This window comes from Aquila chrysaetos, chromosome 4 (assembly GCF_900496995.4).
Source record: "Aquila chrysaetos chrysaetos chromosome 4, bAquChr1.4, whole genome shotgun sequence".
Classification (NCBI taxonomy): Eukaryota; Metazoa; Chordata; class Aves; order Accipitriformes; family Accipitridae; genus Aquila; species Aquila chrysaetos.
Window position 1 is genome coordinate 47,772,311 of NC_044007.1, and position 18,148 is coordinate 47,790,458.

The 18,148-nt window shown below is 35.6% G+C and overlaps 1 protein-coding gene across 2 annotated transcripts in view; it reads left to right on the forward strand.

Annotated features, from left to right (window-relative positions):
• The window catches only part of CCDC178 (coiled-coil domain containing 178), a 183,130-nt gene that overhangs the window by 119,044 nt on the left and 45,938 nt on the right, over positions 1-18,148 (forward strand). Inside the window, exon 13 of one of the 2 annotated variants that reach the window (XR_003923168.1) lies at positions 1,330-1,412. Coding sequence is in view for 1 of the 2 variants with exons in the window: in XM_030012769.1 (XP_029868629.1) it covers positions 1,330-1,479 (150 nt within the window). In the remaining variant the exon portion in view is untranslated. Of the gene's footprint in view, positions 1-1,329; positions 1,480-18,148 lie in introns of those variants that run through there. The other variant, XM_030012769.1, reaches the window with a different exon arrangement.

Consider the following 18,148-nt stretch of genomic DNA (forward strand, 5'->3'; position numbering starts at 1 on the left):
GCTAGCTCTGCTTTTCCGCAAGGGTACACATGGTTCTGCACATGGGATTCCAGATAGTCCTCTTGTATAAACTAGCCTCTTAAGCAGACTCACCTACCTTTAAAAGCTTTTAGACTATAACTTTTGCATTAGAAGACTTTAAAATATTGCCTTAGATTAGGGCAGCCACTCATCACATGGCCATTTGGGCTTAATTAGTTGGCCGAGGCATCTACACGCTCTCATAATTGTAAACTCTCCTCCACTCCACTTTATAACGTGCATGCGGTTTTAACAGAAATACCCCTCAAATGCAACTGGCAGCAACATACGTAAATTTAATAAGTTTCAGGCTTGCTTGTTGGGTTTTTTTGGGGCATCTCTCCTCTCTACTGGGTAGCACTGTCATCACTGGCCATGATGTTTTAAAAATGTATTTTTAAAGATGTACATTTAAAATGTATTTGAAGAAATATTTTGAAATGTGTAAATCAACCATCCTGTTTTATAGTTATGAAATTAAAAGAAATTCTGAGTGTCAGAAGTGTCTGAAATTTCAATATTCAACTAACTCTATGGGTAAAAATCTACCTGGGCTCCCCTTCCCTAAGTGCTTTTTAATGGAAAAATAATGAAAACTGAAACAGAATTCTTTGTCAAAAATCAATTTAAAAATAAATTAAATCAGAGATAAAATACTTCAGAATTTTACGTGACTCTTGCAAGATCATGCATTACAATCACAGGAAGTTCAGTCAAAATCAGATTTAAAGGAATGGAAATTTTTCTTATTGCAGAAGCATACATTCCAAACAACTTCAACTTCACCTAGTAGCAAACTGTGAGACTCAAACATTAAATCAGTCTTTTAAATCAAGTTAATCAAATTGGAAGCATTAGAATTATTAAGAAAATACATAAGTATTGCATTGTGTTAGTTTTGCAAATTAGTTGGAAAAAGAGAGTTTGGAAAATTAAAATGTGGGTGAAGAATTTGATGTGTTCTCTGGCAATTAAGACAAGATAATTTCTATGCAGAAAGTTCTTATATAGTAAGGTAAAGGATGTGGTCTTTTTAGTAGTTTCTACTGTAACTATTTACAACATCATTTTCTGCACAAATCATTTATTAATAACATTTACTTTGGTGTAAATATATTCAGCAAATTCCTAACCACTTGAAATTAATTTGCAGTTTTGCCATTTGTTTCACTGAGATCATAATCTTGTAATCTATATTTTGCAGATGTTCATAAGTGAATGAGTCGGGGAAATTGTGGAAGTGACCTATGATTTTATTTTTTAGAAAGGTATTTTGCAGTAAGTGTAATCAATTACTTTTCTCTTTAGGCTGCTCTGGAGCAAATCGTTAAAGAAAATCTGTGGTTAGCTCAAGAATATCAAATCTTTCAGAACTACTACTTAAACAGTAAAGAAGAACTTACAGAGCTCTATGACAATAGAATCAGGGTGGAAGCTGCCGTTAGAGATCATCAGCAGGTAAAGCGCTAATATCACTCATTCAATTCATTTATCTCATCTCTAAAATTCATTTGATCAATGTAGCTACGTAATAGCAATAGAATACTTGCTAGTAATACCTATCACCTGAATTCTTATTTTCTTCTTGGCTATTCCACACTTTTCATATTTTCATTTTTTTTGCTTGCTTGCTGTGGTGTTGGGTTTTTTTTAGTTTTACAGAGCAGTTCATATAAGGTATTCAAAATTTATTATTTATGAATTCCACTTTTGCACCTGAAACGTACTTTTTTGGTATGTATTATGCAGTAATTAAAATATACCTTAGCATTATGTATAACTTCTCCATAAAACACTTTTTCTGGAACTTGTGAGTTTCACAACATCTACAGTCAGACTCTATAAGCCTTTAATTTAGAAAACAGTCAAATGAAAAAGAAAAGAGGTAAAATCTAGTTTAATGAACTTCCATGATGGAGGTATAGTGGCCAGGTGTAATGTTTTATTGACTAATTAGTTACATTTAAAAATATTTTTTTTTAATTATTCTTTTTTAATTTAACAGTGCTGTGGAACCTGAGTCAAGTGATGTTGTAAAACTTTCTTGTGGAAATGTAATTCCAATTTACAGAAAAAGTCTTTTCTGTTTCTTTTCTTTGTATTTATATATAGCTCTCAAAATACAAGCCTATCAGTGCCAACTATAATCAATTAAAAATATTGTTCAGATATTTTAGACAGGTTATTGTTTTCTTGTCTTTCATGTCGATATTTCTGAAAAGTAATATGCATTCAAGTCATCAGACCTTTGTCATGGATGGAGTGATGCACTTCACTCATAAGAGAGAAGTAGCAGTATGTTTATTGATATAAAACAGCAATTTAACAAAGTTTGATAGTAAATGTGGCAGTGGTTTAACAAGATTTGATGGGAAGGTTCCCTTGATATTTACTACATAGATGACAGGGTCAGAAAAAACTCTCAGGGAGACCCTCCTGTTGAGTCACAAGGTTCAGAATGGACCCTGTTGCTTTCTAAACTCCTTCTCAGAGGACAGTTTAGATGCAGTGGATCCAGACTTAGTCCCAGACTGGGTCAACAGTTTATGTCTAAAGAATTATATGTGCACAGTCAACCCTTTATACAACTTAGTTAGGGTTTCAAAGTTTAGCATGTTATTACTTACTTACTGAGAATCTGTTGCAGCAAGGAATCTCTCAATCTCGAGGAGTAACCTTGAGAGGCACCCGTACTCAAGGGGAGATCCTGGCACGCAGCCTGCTGCCATGCAGGAGAGCTCAGTGGGCCCTGGGCTGTCCACTATTTATGGAGTAAGATAATTGACTTATAGTCATACTTACATACCACCTACAGATGTTAGTTTCTTCCAAATTTGCCTTGAGTCAGACATTGACCAGCACCATGGTTAGGTGGGTGCATTGTTCAAATTAGCCCTTGTCTATTGTGTTGTTATCTGTCACCCCCAAGTCCACTTTGAGCCAAATGCAGCCATCATGACCAGATGCATCCATTACAGCTGCCACTGGTGGTTGCCACTTGAGCAGCTTTATGGGAAATAAAGGTCAGTTTTGGCGAGGCAGGGGAGCACACCGTCACAACCTTAAGTTCACATCAACAATTTCAGGTAAGAACCTTTATTAACTCAGGTAATTTATGCAGGAACCGGGTCTTGATATATTGATATTTTAGTCCATTTTCTAAAAGTACAGTGTAGAAGTCTTCAAATAAATACATTAGATGTGAAATTCAGATTATTTGCTACTACTTTACTTTTATCAATCCATTTTATGTCTTATGGCCATATCTTCATCCATTGCTCATTTCCTCATATACCATCTCAGTTAATCTCTAATTTTAAAATTCAGTGTTTTCAGTTTGTTCCTGACAAATATAAATAAGAAAATCCCTTCAAAAATATTCTTGTTAACTGCATAGCTCTTCTATATTTGAAGAACAAAACTGGTTTTAAGTCATATATTCTTAGGGAAAAACATATTTGGAGAACAAGTTGGAGATTTAAAACATAAAAAGTAGAAGAAATTATTGCCTATCTTTCTTCACCAAGTGAGTGTCAATTACATTCTGTTGATATGATAGCAGAGACAATGCTGTGAGTATTGAAATGTTTTCTTAAAAGGAGTGGATTATAGAAGGAATTTAAAGTATTTTTTTCTGAATGCAGAATTTGGGCATACTCTCTTCCAGCCTTTTGACAGAAAAGTATATCTATGTTAGATTATCATCTGAACATTTATTTCTTTGGATGTAAGAATATCTGTCTTCTACAGTCTCAGAATTTAATAGTTCTTGGTAATATTTGTGAAACAGATTTCCCACTCAACAGTTTACCTCTTCTGGACATAGTATGGATGATATTATCATGCATCTCAATGATGTAGTCTGGAAGCAAAGAAAATTGCAAATGAATTGGCATATATTGCTTTTTTCCTTCTCAATTTGAATACAATAAAATAAACATAGTAAAATATAGCGTAATAGCAATGCAATACCAACAGGATCTAGTTTCATCAGCAGTGCTATATAATCATTTGTTTGGCTTTTTAAAATCTTGTTTATGAAGAAAATGGTTATGAGTATGTTGCTATTCTATAGGAGCTTATAATCAGCTTTACAATACATATACCTGGCTTGTGGTGGAAATTAGTGATGGCAATGTTTAGAATTTCGGACAGTCCTCTGTGCCATTCGGCAGTGTTATGTGTATGAAGAAGAGAAATTCTATTCACAATATCAATTCGAGGATTACAGAGGCAACTTAATCTAATTTCCTTTTTGATAACTCTTCATTTTCTTAAACAAATAACAAGTCCAACTATTAAAACAAAATATTTCTACCATTATCACATAAAGAAAGTATTTAGGAATTATGCCAAAAGGAAAAAATGTGTTGATTACATACAGTTCCTATAAAAAGAAGCTGTATTTTCTTCTTAGGTTTTTTGCTAATAAGCAAATTACAACTGCAACAGAAAATCAATTCTGGAGGAGTGTCAAAGTAATGATTTTTCTAGGTGCTGTGCTATATATATGCATTACAATGACATGAACATTCAAGAAGAAGAAAGTGTGTTCATCCTTCCCTAAATCCTGAGAACTTTCTTCCCTATGTATATAATTACTCAAAATTAGAAGCCAATTTTTACAAATACTAATGTAAAAGGCAAATGGCCTTTTTTTTTTTTTTTTTTTGCATAATTTTAAGTGGTCATAGTAACCTCTCTAACTAATGAAGTAGGTTTGCCTTGGGCTCCTAAGAAGCTGCTTTGTTCAGCCCCAGAAAAGGATTGCCTTGATGATGGGTGAAATAATGCTTTGGTAACATGAAGTGTTTTGTCATGACTTTGTAAGCTTCTTTGCACTGAGAAAGGTGCACTTATTGAGAGGGGGGGATGTACATTGCTGAATAGAGGGGCTATGCCCATAAAAAGCATACTACCTTCTTCTGCACAGGGAAAGCAAAGGCATGTTCTTGGGAGGAGATGAGTGTTTTCTTCTTACTGCTACAGATATGAGGTGGATGAGAAGAGGACATCCTCTCCTGCTGACATTTTCTAGATGTTGGTAACTTTTCCTCGTGGAGCCATTGGGTTTTGTGTTATGAAAAAGAAGCAAGTTAAGCTCAAAGGGGGATATTCACTCTAGTGTTGAAAACTAAATTCCTAAATGCAGGTATTTCAAAAATTCTGAGCTACCATTATGTTCCTTTGACTTAGTATTATTTTTTAAATCAGATTCAAGCATTTAAAGGTTTTTAAACCATATTCTTATTCTGTGCCAAAGACTTTAGAACTTGCTAATGTTCATTTCTAATCCTATCTCTAAACAGTATTTTGTAGATATTTCAGATGACTGTAGAGATGTAATAGCTATATGACTTTGAGATAATGTTTTGCTTACCTAATTAATTTTCTATTTTTAAAAAGTATCATATTTTTGGATAGTTGCTGGCCAGACCATACATACATAATATTTAGTTTCATTAACAAAAACTAAAATATATTTCTCTCTGCAAAGATACTTTATTACATATATAATCACTACCATAAAACATTTATATTTATCCCAATATTTAATTTGATCAAATATGAGTGCAGTCAAATATCACTCTGGACAAGAAAAGTATTTCCCTATAGTTCCTTAGCTTGAGATACACTTAGTCTCAATTTGTTTTTCTTAATAGTTTACTCTCTTTGAAAAAAAATGCTTCCCTCCACAAAGACGTTCTGTGATTTGGTTTCCTTTACATATAGCTTTCACTGATCAATGACAAGTCTGTCATGCTGGATGTGCTAGCTTCATTATAACATGAATCACACATTTCCATCTTTTCTAGATGACATTGGAATAAACTGTGGTGGATCTTGACATTATCTTTAAATATATTCAATTTAGTACCTAATATTTTCCCTAAACATTTGCTTTTGAGGGTAGTTAGATTTTTATTTTTTTTTATAATGCTGATAGATTATTAATTTTTACCTGTGTATTGGTGTGGCAAAATCTCATGTGTAAAAGATTTGTAGGTTGGTCTTTATGTGGTAGACTTTCAGCAACAAAATTTTGCCTAATACATCTGCCCTGCAAATACGTAACAGCAGTTTCTTCTGGAAATCTCAGTGGGCTAGCATATTAGCACCAGGCATATGATTATGCTTTAAAAACAAATTTAATTATTTACTATATCTTTCTTTTTGTACTGAACAGTCTTAGAATATCTATTCCATGAGCAAAATTTGATACTTCCAATGTATTGTGCTAATGTGTCAATGGTTGTACTGTAGACATCAGCGTTTGTTCTCATAATGAAATTAGAGTTGATTCCCAAATATAGAGGGTATGACATGTCATTATAAGTTAATAACCCCTATACTTGAATCTGCCCTTAACACTGCAAGTGGCATAATGTTACAAAACTTTAACAATTGTTTTTGTTCACATAACTTTTATTTAAAAATAGTCTCCATGCAAATTATAATTGCTTTAAAATGTAAGTAAAATATTCATTCTCGTATTCACAATCTGCTATCTTCAGGTGGCCACACTGTAGTAAGAGTTGGTGGGAGGGGGCCTATTGATTTCTGGGGGTTTTTTTTACTTTCTGGATAACTGACATATTATTGCAGTAAAACACTTGTAGGGTCAATTCATGCTGAATTGTTATTAGAAACCATGATAACAAAAGTAATTACACTGCAGTTCAGTTTTGACAGTAAAATTTCTGCAACATTATCACAAATCCTCATGCATTAGTGCAATGATCCTTACTATAGTTTCATATTAGAATCAAAAGACTGCTGTAGCATGCTTGATACAAAAAGTCATGCAAGTCAAGTGAAGTTCTTTTATGCTTTTATAGATAACATATTTTCATGTCTTTCTCATGCATGTATCTGACTCTGAGCCCTCTTGGATATTTCTGCCTTTAGTATATAGCTCATCTGAGATATAACTGTGTTAAAAATAATGTCCCCTTTGTTTAGAAAGACCAAATAGAATATAAAGTAAATCTGACAATGGTCACATGTCAGTTTAGGCAATGAATTCCTTCGGATTTTGTTGTTCCTATTCATTGACCTAACTGAAAAAAAATACTGTTCTCATATAAAGAAAAAATAATTTCTGTCTCTAAATTGTGGGTTTGGTTAGTCAGTTCACTTACCTGGAGATCTTGGATTGCTTCATGTCTTCACAAGACTAATAGTGAAAGCATGGATAAGATTATGGCAAAAAATATTCCCCCGTTCCCATTTCTTTACAAATCTTAAATGAAAAATAAAACTGTCAAGGATTCAGTGTAAATGAAATGGAAATTATCATAGAAGAAATACTTGAATTTTTATCTGTTTCTAAATTAAATGTTTAACCAGCTTTCAAAGCTGTTTTGATTAGGAACAGAAATGGGTAATGGAGCCGACATTTGTTTTTTGCCAGTATAACAAGACTAGATAGTAGCTAGTAAGCAAAAATGTGTCAAATACAGTATTTTTAACTGAGGTTCTTTCTGCCTTTAGACTTTTGACACTATGGTAGGTTAACAGAATAGCCAGTTTCATATGAAAACATGAGGGAAAAAATGTATCTTCAGTAAGCTTTTTATTATGCAAATTTACTAAACTTCCTTTGAGCTAATTATATTTAAACAATGTAAACATCAAGTTAATGTTATAATTAAATTTGAATCAATAACTCAATAAGTTCAAATGACTCGATCAGAAAAATAGTACAACAGGCAGCCAAATCAAATTATTAGTTTCATAGCAAAAGGAAGTTATTGAGCTAATTTATAGAGAAGTCAGTCTCCTTTCCACATGCATCAGCCATATCAGTGGCTAGTCAGGTTACAGTTTTGTTGCGTATGACAACAGTTCTGCGGTCGCAGAACACAGTGAAGTCTGTAGGACTTCAGTGTTAGATCCTATAGTATCCCAGAAGAAGGTGTCCCATTATAGGAATTGAAATCTCTTTGGTTTTTTCTAGAAGAGATATAGAAATTTGATAATTCATTTAGGCATTTATTTTAAAAATTGAGTCTTCTCTAGCGCTTGGAGAGAAAAGATGAGGAAAAACTATTTTTTTCCTGTATAGTCATAGATGTTTTCAGGATGCTTTCCACCTTTTCTGCCTCAGTGCCACCTCTGGTATCAAGACAAACAAGATGAATTGGAATATTCCAAGTAATTGTAATGGCTCAGGTTTCTTACTGTAGACAATCTTTAAATAGGGGGTCATGGATGGCGATCCCATTATGCACAGACCTTTCTTTCACAAAGTTAGCAAGTTTGACTGCAGATCAAATATTTCTCCAGTTCTATATTGACAGGAGTTGATGCTGAGGAGATTGTGATGTCAGCTTTTGAGTTTGAAGGTATCAGGCAATAAACAAAAATTAGCTTTTGTAAAACATCAATTAATTTAATTATTAAAGGGTTTTTTAATGTGTTGAATTGCTGCATATCAGTAACTTCACTTAGAGACAAAAGGTCAAAGAAACTTGTGTGAGCTCAGTTCTTCCACTAGCAGCTTTTTACCTTAAAGCATAAGCTTTTTTCATTATTTCCTAATAGATTCTACCTTTATTTAAAAAGAATTGTTAGGGTTTTTTTCCCCCCACATCCATATGCTTCTTCCAGACTCTACCCAGTGCAGGATGAACAGAATAGGAAAAGACAGACTGGGATAACACCTCTTTTTTACTAACTAAAGCAGAAAGAGGTGGACATTGTTAGCACTTCTACTAGGCAATTCCTTCTAACATGTACATAAACGTTAATGTGCCTGTATGCACAAATTGCAGGAAAGACCTGGTCTGAGGCTGATCAGTCCTCAGTCAGATGGTGGGTGTGATCTTCTGTCTTGTTTCATGTATCCATGAAATTATTATTTAGCAAGGAGACTTAGCTTTGGGCAAGTTTTGCAACACACTTGCCTTAGAAAGTAAACCTTGCTCTGATCCCAGTGTTCTGAGTTTTTCGCATGGGGAAATCTACATATGTGTGCTGACTTGCCCCTAATACAACACTGGTCTGTTCTGTAACACTTTACAGAGGTGTTAGAATTATTACTGAGTCACAGATTTATTTAATCAAAAAAAAGACAGAATCAACAGGCAGAACAGCTTCCATTATTAAACTCAACTCCCCCTTTTTTTTTCTTTAAAGTTTTTACTTTCTTTCCCTTATCTACACATAAAGTAACCAGGTTGAATGGTTGCAGAGCGGTAGACAACTTCCTTCAAAAGTTCAAAAGAAATCCATATCTTAGTTTATCTCCTTTACATGTTCATTTTTAACTACATGGATTAATAGTTTGAGATTTACATTCTTATTAGCTACGTAAATTCACTTTCATTCACATTTACTTCAAACTTACATTAAGAGCATCACTAAGGTCATAGTGTTATAGCTTAATCTTGCAAATACTTTATAAAAATATTTGATGTCAAAATAGCTTGACTTAGCATTTAGTAGCTGACCAAAAAAACTTGCACCAAACAACCAACAAAATGCTCTAAATTAATAAAAAGCATATTTTTTCTTCCCTTTTTAGCTCATAAACAAAGCTATTAGAATCTTTCAGGATTATAAAGCACACCTACACTGTAACTTATCCCAAATGCCTCACTAAGGGTGCTTATGTTAAAGTCTTATTAGGCCTACATTTTCCATGCTTGAAAAGCTAAAAAAATTCTTAATAGTTTAACATGTAAGATTAACGCACCTTCTTAGGCAAACTGTTATTCTAGAAGCTGGTAGAAACTTTGTATTGCACCTTCTTAAACTTTTTCTGCTCAGAAAGGATTAAAGTAGCATAAATCAGCAAGGATGGTGTCAGCTAGGATTAGCTGAAGAAAGTTTGACAAAACAATTCTCAACTGACTGTGTTGAATGTCCGTGTGTATTTATGCATACTCTGTACCAGCCCTGTGAAGATATGGCTCCAGGACCTCTTTTGGAACCAGGGCTTTACTAGCTCTAGCCCTTGGAGCTGAGGCAACCAGCTTGCAGTTCTTAAGTCAAACCTCTCTCTACAGTTTGGGTAACTCCCAAAGACACTTGTCCCAGTGGGGCAGACTGTGGCAGACATAGTAATTGAGGAGTCTGAGGACAGCAATTTGCCTGATAGTTGTAAAGAGAGTTGGGAAAGACCTATGGCATGCCAGGTGTCTTGAGTGACACATTAAATTGTCATAGAGATGGGAAGTCTAGATGTCATAGCACCTTTTCATTCTAACAATCATTATTCTTTTCAGTTTTCATTACTTCCCACAAATTTAGATCACTTATGAAACTGTTATAACTCTTGAATCTACCAGATATCTCAGGGAATATATTTCATGATAGAAATACTATATGTTGGTATTTCGGGGGCGGGGGGGGGATATTCTAAGCTTTTGGTTCCACAAAAAAAAGTTTCTGCATTTTCTTTCAATTCGGAATGGGAAAAAAACTTTCAAACAATGTGCTAGCCAGCTCCAATACTACTACGCACTCTATAATTTACAGTAATTATCTAGAGGATTCACAGAAGAAGAAATTTATATGAGGAATGTAATTATATGTAAGCAACAACCTCAAGGAAACTATTATAGCTGTCAGCAGTCTTTTTTTTGTTCAAGCTTGTCCACATAAACAATATCCCATCTTGTGAGAAAAGTAGGTAGAATTGCCATCATCTCATGTGTTGAGGATAAGAAATATTACGAAAAGTGACAGCACTATGGCTACCAGGCATGTTAATGACTAATCTCAAGGTTAACTTTAAAAATGGGAGATGGCTTAAATAGAAATTTGGAGTGAGAAAGCAGAATCACTTTATCCTTCAAAACACAGTGTGGAAAGAACCTGATGCACAGTATGTATCACATTAGCTTTCCAAATCAGTCATTTTCACAAAGACATATAAAATAGCCTAATACAGCTTTGGTTGAAGACCTCATTAGCATTACAACAACAAGGATCAAGATCTTATGAAAAAGACCTATCTCACAACAAAGACTGACTAAATGGATTAGACTCTTTTGGTGTATGTCATACATCAATCCGTTCTGGCATTCGGTGCTCCACTTCAGAGTGATACACCATTTTGTATCACCAGCTATGGCCAGTTTTGGAGGTAATATTAGCACTGTTGTTCATTAAGAGCTGTTCAGTTTCACATCTAAGTGTAAGAATGAAAGGCTGCCACAGACTGTGCAAGAATAGCTCAGTAACATCGATACCCCTGTTAGACATTTATCTTACCCCTGCTAGATACTTATCTTGCCCCTGTTAGATACTTAACCGCCCACCATTCTAAGCATCCATGGAATTGAGAAGGGAACATGCGAAAAGCAGATATGCCATTCTGCTGTCCCAGCACTCCTGAAATTATTAATATTGAGATTCAAATGAATCACTCTGCATAGGAAGAATGTCAGAATCGAGGGGTTTCCCTTGACAATAACAAGGAGACTAGGCAACAGACTTTGGAAAGCATTACATTAACAAGCTGAGGGGCACACAGTAAGAGCATATAGATTTGTCTAGAAGAAATAGATGAAAAATATTTTTTCTTTTGTCGTATGTGCTTCCTCAGCTTTCTGATGAAAATCCCTGACCTAAGAAAACAAGTAAAAAAGGTATAAAACCAGGAAGGAGCTCATCGTGTTTTGGTCTCCCAGTCAACTATTTACTGACAGTGCTTTTCTTACCATGTGTAAGATTAGCCACTAAGATCTTTTAACCATTATTTTAAAACTGTGGTGGGCCAATAAAATATAAAATCACAGATCTAGAGAACAAAGTGGTCTGAAAGGTGTCCCAAAAACCTGATTTTGAAGTCGCACAGAAGCAAGGTAAAGAGGAGCTTGATGTGTTGCTGTTGCCAGTGCAGAACCAGTTCAAGCCTTTGCTAGAAAGACTTACGCCAAAGCATCCAAGTACTGATGTCTCTGAAGAACAGTAAAGGCTTGAAGCAGAAGACAGTTAGGATGGGTCCACAGAAGAAAAATATGAAATTACCAGTATTGCTGATATTGATTCCTGTCAGTAAAACAATGTCTGATGGGGATGAGGGGACCTATCGTGCTGTTCTGTTTCCTCTACTATCTCCTAGTGACAATGAGTCAAATTCCCTTAATTTTAGCAGTCTGTCACTGGCAATTATTTACCATGCTAGGAACTTTGTTCCTGCTCCCTTGGGAAATTTAAAAGTAGTATCTAACCATGGTATCTCTGAGGTTAAAGTGTCTGGACTGCAGCATTAGTGAGTCAGCTGCACTGTTACATTACATTAACTGTAATTATTTACAAGTAAGTAAACTATAGAAGAGGCTGGAATAAAATATTATTCTAGAAAAGATTTGGGCATTCTTTTGTAATCTGGCTGTACCATCAATGGGTATAGCAGAGCTGTGCAAGTCAATTTTTAGTTAGAAGCAAATACGAAGAATTCTTCAAATTTGTTTCAGGCTAATCTAAAACTAAGGTTTTCAGAATTTGGGACAAAGGAAAAAATATGTTGTAGGTTGGAGAAAACAAAAGTTTAGTTTCTGAAAATTATCAGTTTCTTTGTTTTGATTAAAACTAAAAGATATTCGGAAACCAATAGGTAGATCTAGAGAGGGCATTTGATATTTTTCAGCAAGGGAAGATGGAGTACTTCCCCACTGAAATGTCAGGAATTCAAATGCTCGGTATCCTCCCAGGTTCAAGTATCCTGTTAATATAATTGGAAATAAAATTCCCTCCTTTCCCAAGAACACCTGCCTGAATGACCAGGTTACAAATTATCCTTGGCTAAGTCTGTCTCAGTTTCTCACTGTATTGTCACACACTGTGAATAATTAGTTTTGAAGGAGACAAAAAGGATGAAATAGTCATTAAAGTGCTCACCTAACAGTAGAACCTTGCTCTGAGAGAAATTTTGAGTAAATTATGCTAAAAGAAGTAGTTTCATCAGTGATGCTGAGGGAAGCAACCCCAGAAAAATGTATGTCCCAGATCTGGGCATGCTACAGAAAGGTATGACATCTTTCAAATCTCTGCTCTAAATGAGACAGTGAGAATGTGAATTTGAGTATTCCACTTCTTGAGGACCCTTAACGCTGGGATTGTGGAGTGCAGTCCCTCCGTGATTTTCAGGGTTCAAGCTTCTACCCCTCTACATTACTGCATGTCAGGGGACTTCCAAGGCTGCCAGCAGTCACTACAAGCCTCTCCTGCTTCTTCTGGTACTCCTGCTCCTACCTGGCCTGCGTAGTACAGATGGAAGCTTTTCCTTACTTTCTGGATACAGTGAGGATGTGGTGGGATACTGCAACACTTTTAAGGTGTCCCAGAGGCCTCATTTGTAGTGTCACTCCCACTTCAGTGAAGAGTGCTTTTGCCCAGCTCCTTTAAATTTTTCTTGTCTGAAATTAGGTTGAGTCTGTAAGTAAGAGCACTCATTTAGAATATAAAAAAAGGACAACGCAGATAGAAATAATGTTAACTAAGATAAAAGAATAACTACACTTACTCTATTTATGCTGCAAATATATGTCAGTTACCATCTTCAGCTAGCTTTGTGCTTCCCTCTGGAGAAGGTGGTTGCCAGGGTTTTAGATTTTGTGAATGTTCCTGTCTCTTAGTGTACTACCTTACATGATAGAGTCACCCTCATCTTTCAAAACTTCTAGGAAGTCTAGATAGATTTAATCTTTTCCTTGAATCTGGTAGAATGTATGACCCAGGAGAATAAGTGAAGCTTTATTAGAATAAACCTTCTTTCTGTACCCAGAAGTTACCTTGTCTACTTAACTGGTTAGTAAACAACCCTTTGCTTCAATGAGTTTTGAAACTCTTGCATCTCCCTTTGGTGGCTATTTGACATTTTTCAGCAAGGATATATCTTTCAATCAACCTGACATGCTGTGTCAACCTTCAAATTAAAAAAACATACTGACATATAAGCAATTAAGTTATTTGTAGCCTATTGCTGCTTCTTGGTTGAAATCAGATGTGAAGGCAGTGATCCACTCTGTTGTGGCAATGGTTTTAGAGTGAGTGATCCCCAGCTCCTTAGGCAAACTGACACAGTACAGCTAGGAGAGGTCAGGGATAGAGGAAGTGGAAGCACCTATTTGAGGTCAGAAAGGACTAAGGGAGGATGCAGAATGCCACCACAACAAGTGGCCCACTGAAGATACTCCTAAGTGTAGATATTAGCCACCTTTCATGGGGTCATTCAGCGCACAGTTCCATGACAGTTTCAGCAAATCTAAATTATTGCAAGTGCAGTCTGGCTCCTCCCTTGTGCTGGCGTGCTGCCTGCACTGGGTACCAGCTTGGAGAGCTGATATGGCAGAACCAGGTTTACCTGCAGCCACACCTACACCCTAAATGACGGCTTAGCCAACTCACTTGCCTGCATGTCCCTGATGCAAGACAAGTCAGGGACACACTCCTGGGCATCGGGTGATGCTGGAACTGTCACCACACTGCTGTGGAGCTGAAACTTCGCATACTCTCTCTCATACCTCTTTTTTAAATAGCACTTATATAGCCTTTTCCATAGAGCAGTGTTGGTAGAAATTTTCAATCTGATCTACCAAGTGCACTCAAAAAGTGTAATTCCATCAATTCTGAAAGAAGACGCAAAGATCTCTTTACACGTCTTGGTTATAAAATTAATATGGGATTAAAATATATGTCAATTTGTCCTAAACCAAATAATCTTAGAGCTGAGTCTGAGTGCTCCCTGAAGAATTTGAGGGTTGTATGAAGATAAATATTTTATTAGAAGTTAAACCAAAAGAATATAAGGCAAACCACTTTTCCTTGCTTGACTGAAGGAATTATATCTAATGCCCTGATCGGAGAGGTCTGTAAGATACAAGTGTGATATGTTCTCGCCACAAGAAAAAGACAGAAAAGAAACAATGACCTAGGCTAGAAATTCGCTTCTCTAGGCAGCAGCTGTAGCACATTGGTTCATGCTCTCAGGTATGAATCCCTGCAAATCACTAGAGAAATCCAGGTTTGGGGATCTGTTGGAATAAATGCATCATATAAATATCTTAAAGTTATCTAGCCCTTTTAAAAAGAAGAGTATTCACATTTTCTGAAAAGGATTTGCTGAATTGAAGAGTGAATGACTGAATGCAAAAAAGAGGGTGGGAATGAGGAATTACAGTATGAAAAAGCACCAGAACTATTCTAATTTCCAGAGACAAACTGTTTTGATGCAGCTTTACTATCCATTTCCAAGTAACCCAATGTAATTTTGTTACTCCTAATATGTTTTACCACTAAATCTAGCCATTCTTGACATTGATTTCAGTGCAATTTGTGTAATAGGTCAAGTAAAGTGGTGCTTATTGACTGCTGATTGTATACGTTTTTCCACCTGAAGTGTTATTGTTAATTGACATGCTCTTTCATTTTCCTGAGATAATTTTCACTCTATTTGAATAACTGCCTGAAATTCCCCCTTTGTCAACTAGGTCTCTTTCATGGCAAATATCAAATATAGTTTTGAAAATCAGATAAATTGCAAACACTAATTCATTCCTTCAACAACAGAACATTAAAATTATCAAGTTCAAGCTAGTTTGTCAAACATAATTTACTTTCAGTGAATATATGCTGTCTGCCCCTAACTAAATCACCCGTTTCTAAATGTCTTGTAATCTTGTCCCATACCATTATTTCTAGTAATATTCTTGCAAAAGAATTCTGGCTAAACACTAATGGCCTGAAGTTTTCTGAATAAATGTTTTTGTCTTGACATATTGCAGAATGCTCTGCCTCTATTCCTAGGTGATTACAGATCTTATATTGCCAGACTCTTTATCTCAATTCTCGGAGATTATAGAATTATAAGAAAGGCAATCTAATGATGGTCTGTTGCTTTCCCTTATGAAGCTTTCTTCTTGTATTTCAAAGGTTGCTTCAAAATTTTTTTTTTTTTGTAATTATGATCATGGTGATATGGATGGTACTTACTTTTCTGATGTTAGGGATGCATGCCTAGCTTCTTTCAGCCAATGAGAGCAAATTGGCTGAAGTAACATATCAGAAAGAAACCCAAACATCATTTTAAACAATAGCAATCTGATTTCTGCATTGGTGAACTAGCAGATAACACAAGAGTTTCTTATTGTTCTTCTATTGAGAAGTCCAGTGTTGATCCCTCTGTGATCCCACTTTTTTGCTTTAATTGATTCCAATTGTATGTTTCTCCATTTCTAAGATTTTCAAAATGGCTGTACAAAGACAGCAACAAAGACCCCAAGAAAAATTTCCCTTCTTGAAATGTCATCTTGGGTGTGCATCTTCCTCCAGACCCACTGAAATAGTGTCTACTTTTTGTCATCCACCCAAGCAGTCTCCTTTCCCAGCACTGCCTATGACTCTTGTGTTTCCTCTGCATACTGGGTTCCCAGCAATACTCCTTTCTGGGTTACTTCTAGGAATAAAGTGACACAGCCAGGCATCAAACTTCTTACTGTCTCTCTCATTCTGTGGCAGGCATAGAAGGCAGTTATCCACTATAATTAAAAAAAGTGTGAATTGAAATCTCAAGATTACATAGTCTAAAATAAGATTTACACAAAGGATTATTCTGTGACCATGAATGTGTTGACTTCATTAAAGCTGCATAACTCACAAAACATGTTTTTAGATCTATGAGCTTTGTCACTACTCTTGGCAAAGTCTGGACATCCTTCCCAGAGTCCACTCTGCAAGGGAACCACCTTCCTGGGTACTTGTGTCTCACATACAGCCTTCAGAGAGCATGCAGCTGCCACAAGCCTAGTGAAAACTCAGGGCAGAGGAGTGGTACCTGGCACTCTAGAAGAGGTTCGTAAACCAAGGAGTAGCTTTTTATATCTCTTGGCCTTAAATGACTGTGAACACCATACCATTTCAGTGCAAAGTCCAGGCTAGTTACCTGAAAACAGTGCTGAAAATAATCCCATCCTACTGGTAATTCTGTGCCCAAGTTTTCATTTTACTGCAAGGCATATGTCAGGAATTATATAGACTTATGCTACTCTAATAGTTCACTACACCAAATATGCTCTGTAGGCATCCTACATTCTCCATTGTCACTCCCCATCTCCCTCTTCTGCTTTCCTTAGGCCAGCTGAGTACATGAGAATAACATACAGCACACACAGGTACCTCTGTGTGGACTTCTCTAAAGAAGTGGATTTGCACAGGTGCAACTGGAAAGCCCTCAGGGGACCTAGGAGGGTTGTGATGAAGTGTCCAGCCTGATTTGCTGAACAACCATTGTTGGTAACAGTTAAGAAAAAACATACTTTTTATTTGTATACTCAGTACACTTGAACCCAAAATCAATGAATGACATAAAATATTGACTCACTATGTTATTTTCCAGAGAATCATTATTTACAATATTAGTGAACTAGTGTCCTTTGTGGACCTGATTCAAATGGTGGTTTTACAGAACAGAGGAAAACTTTCTCATCTTGAGATATAACAATACCAAAATCACATCCACTCCTTGCAGAAATCTCTATCACGTTACACAAGTTAATATGTAAATGTTTGGAAGATATGTTTCTCTGGCACCATATTATACATGTAAATTATTTCTATTATTTTCTTCCTATGTGTATCTGAAAAAAAAAGTATATACTATATAATATTATATATATATACAAGCTTTCTAAAGATTAGATTCATTTCAGACATCAAATTCAAGCTGAGCAAAATGTCAAACTTTGTTTACTAATTTTGTACTTATCTTTTCTTTTAATATCCTGTCTTGGTTCTCTAGTTATAACGTAGAGGCACCTAAAGTTTGCTAGAAACATTTGCCATTAGCTTCTTCTAAAAAAAATTAAATTTGAGGATAATCCTACCTCCAGAGCTTATTCTGTTCCTGGCCATTGACTGTGACAGTGAAAGGCTCATCTGAAAGCAGTGGAGCATCCCATCTAAAAGCATAAAACATATTACATTTCATGAAAAAGCTAATTCAGATTGTTTAATTCTGGTAATATTGCCTCTGTCACCTTCAAAATCAAAATGTTCTTTCCTGTTATTATAAAGAAAACAACCAAATTGCTTAAAAACCCATTTGAATACACAGCTGCCTTATGTTGCATACTAATTTGATTAAAAATGCTTGTGCCTCACCAGCATTTTTTAC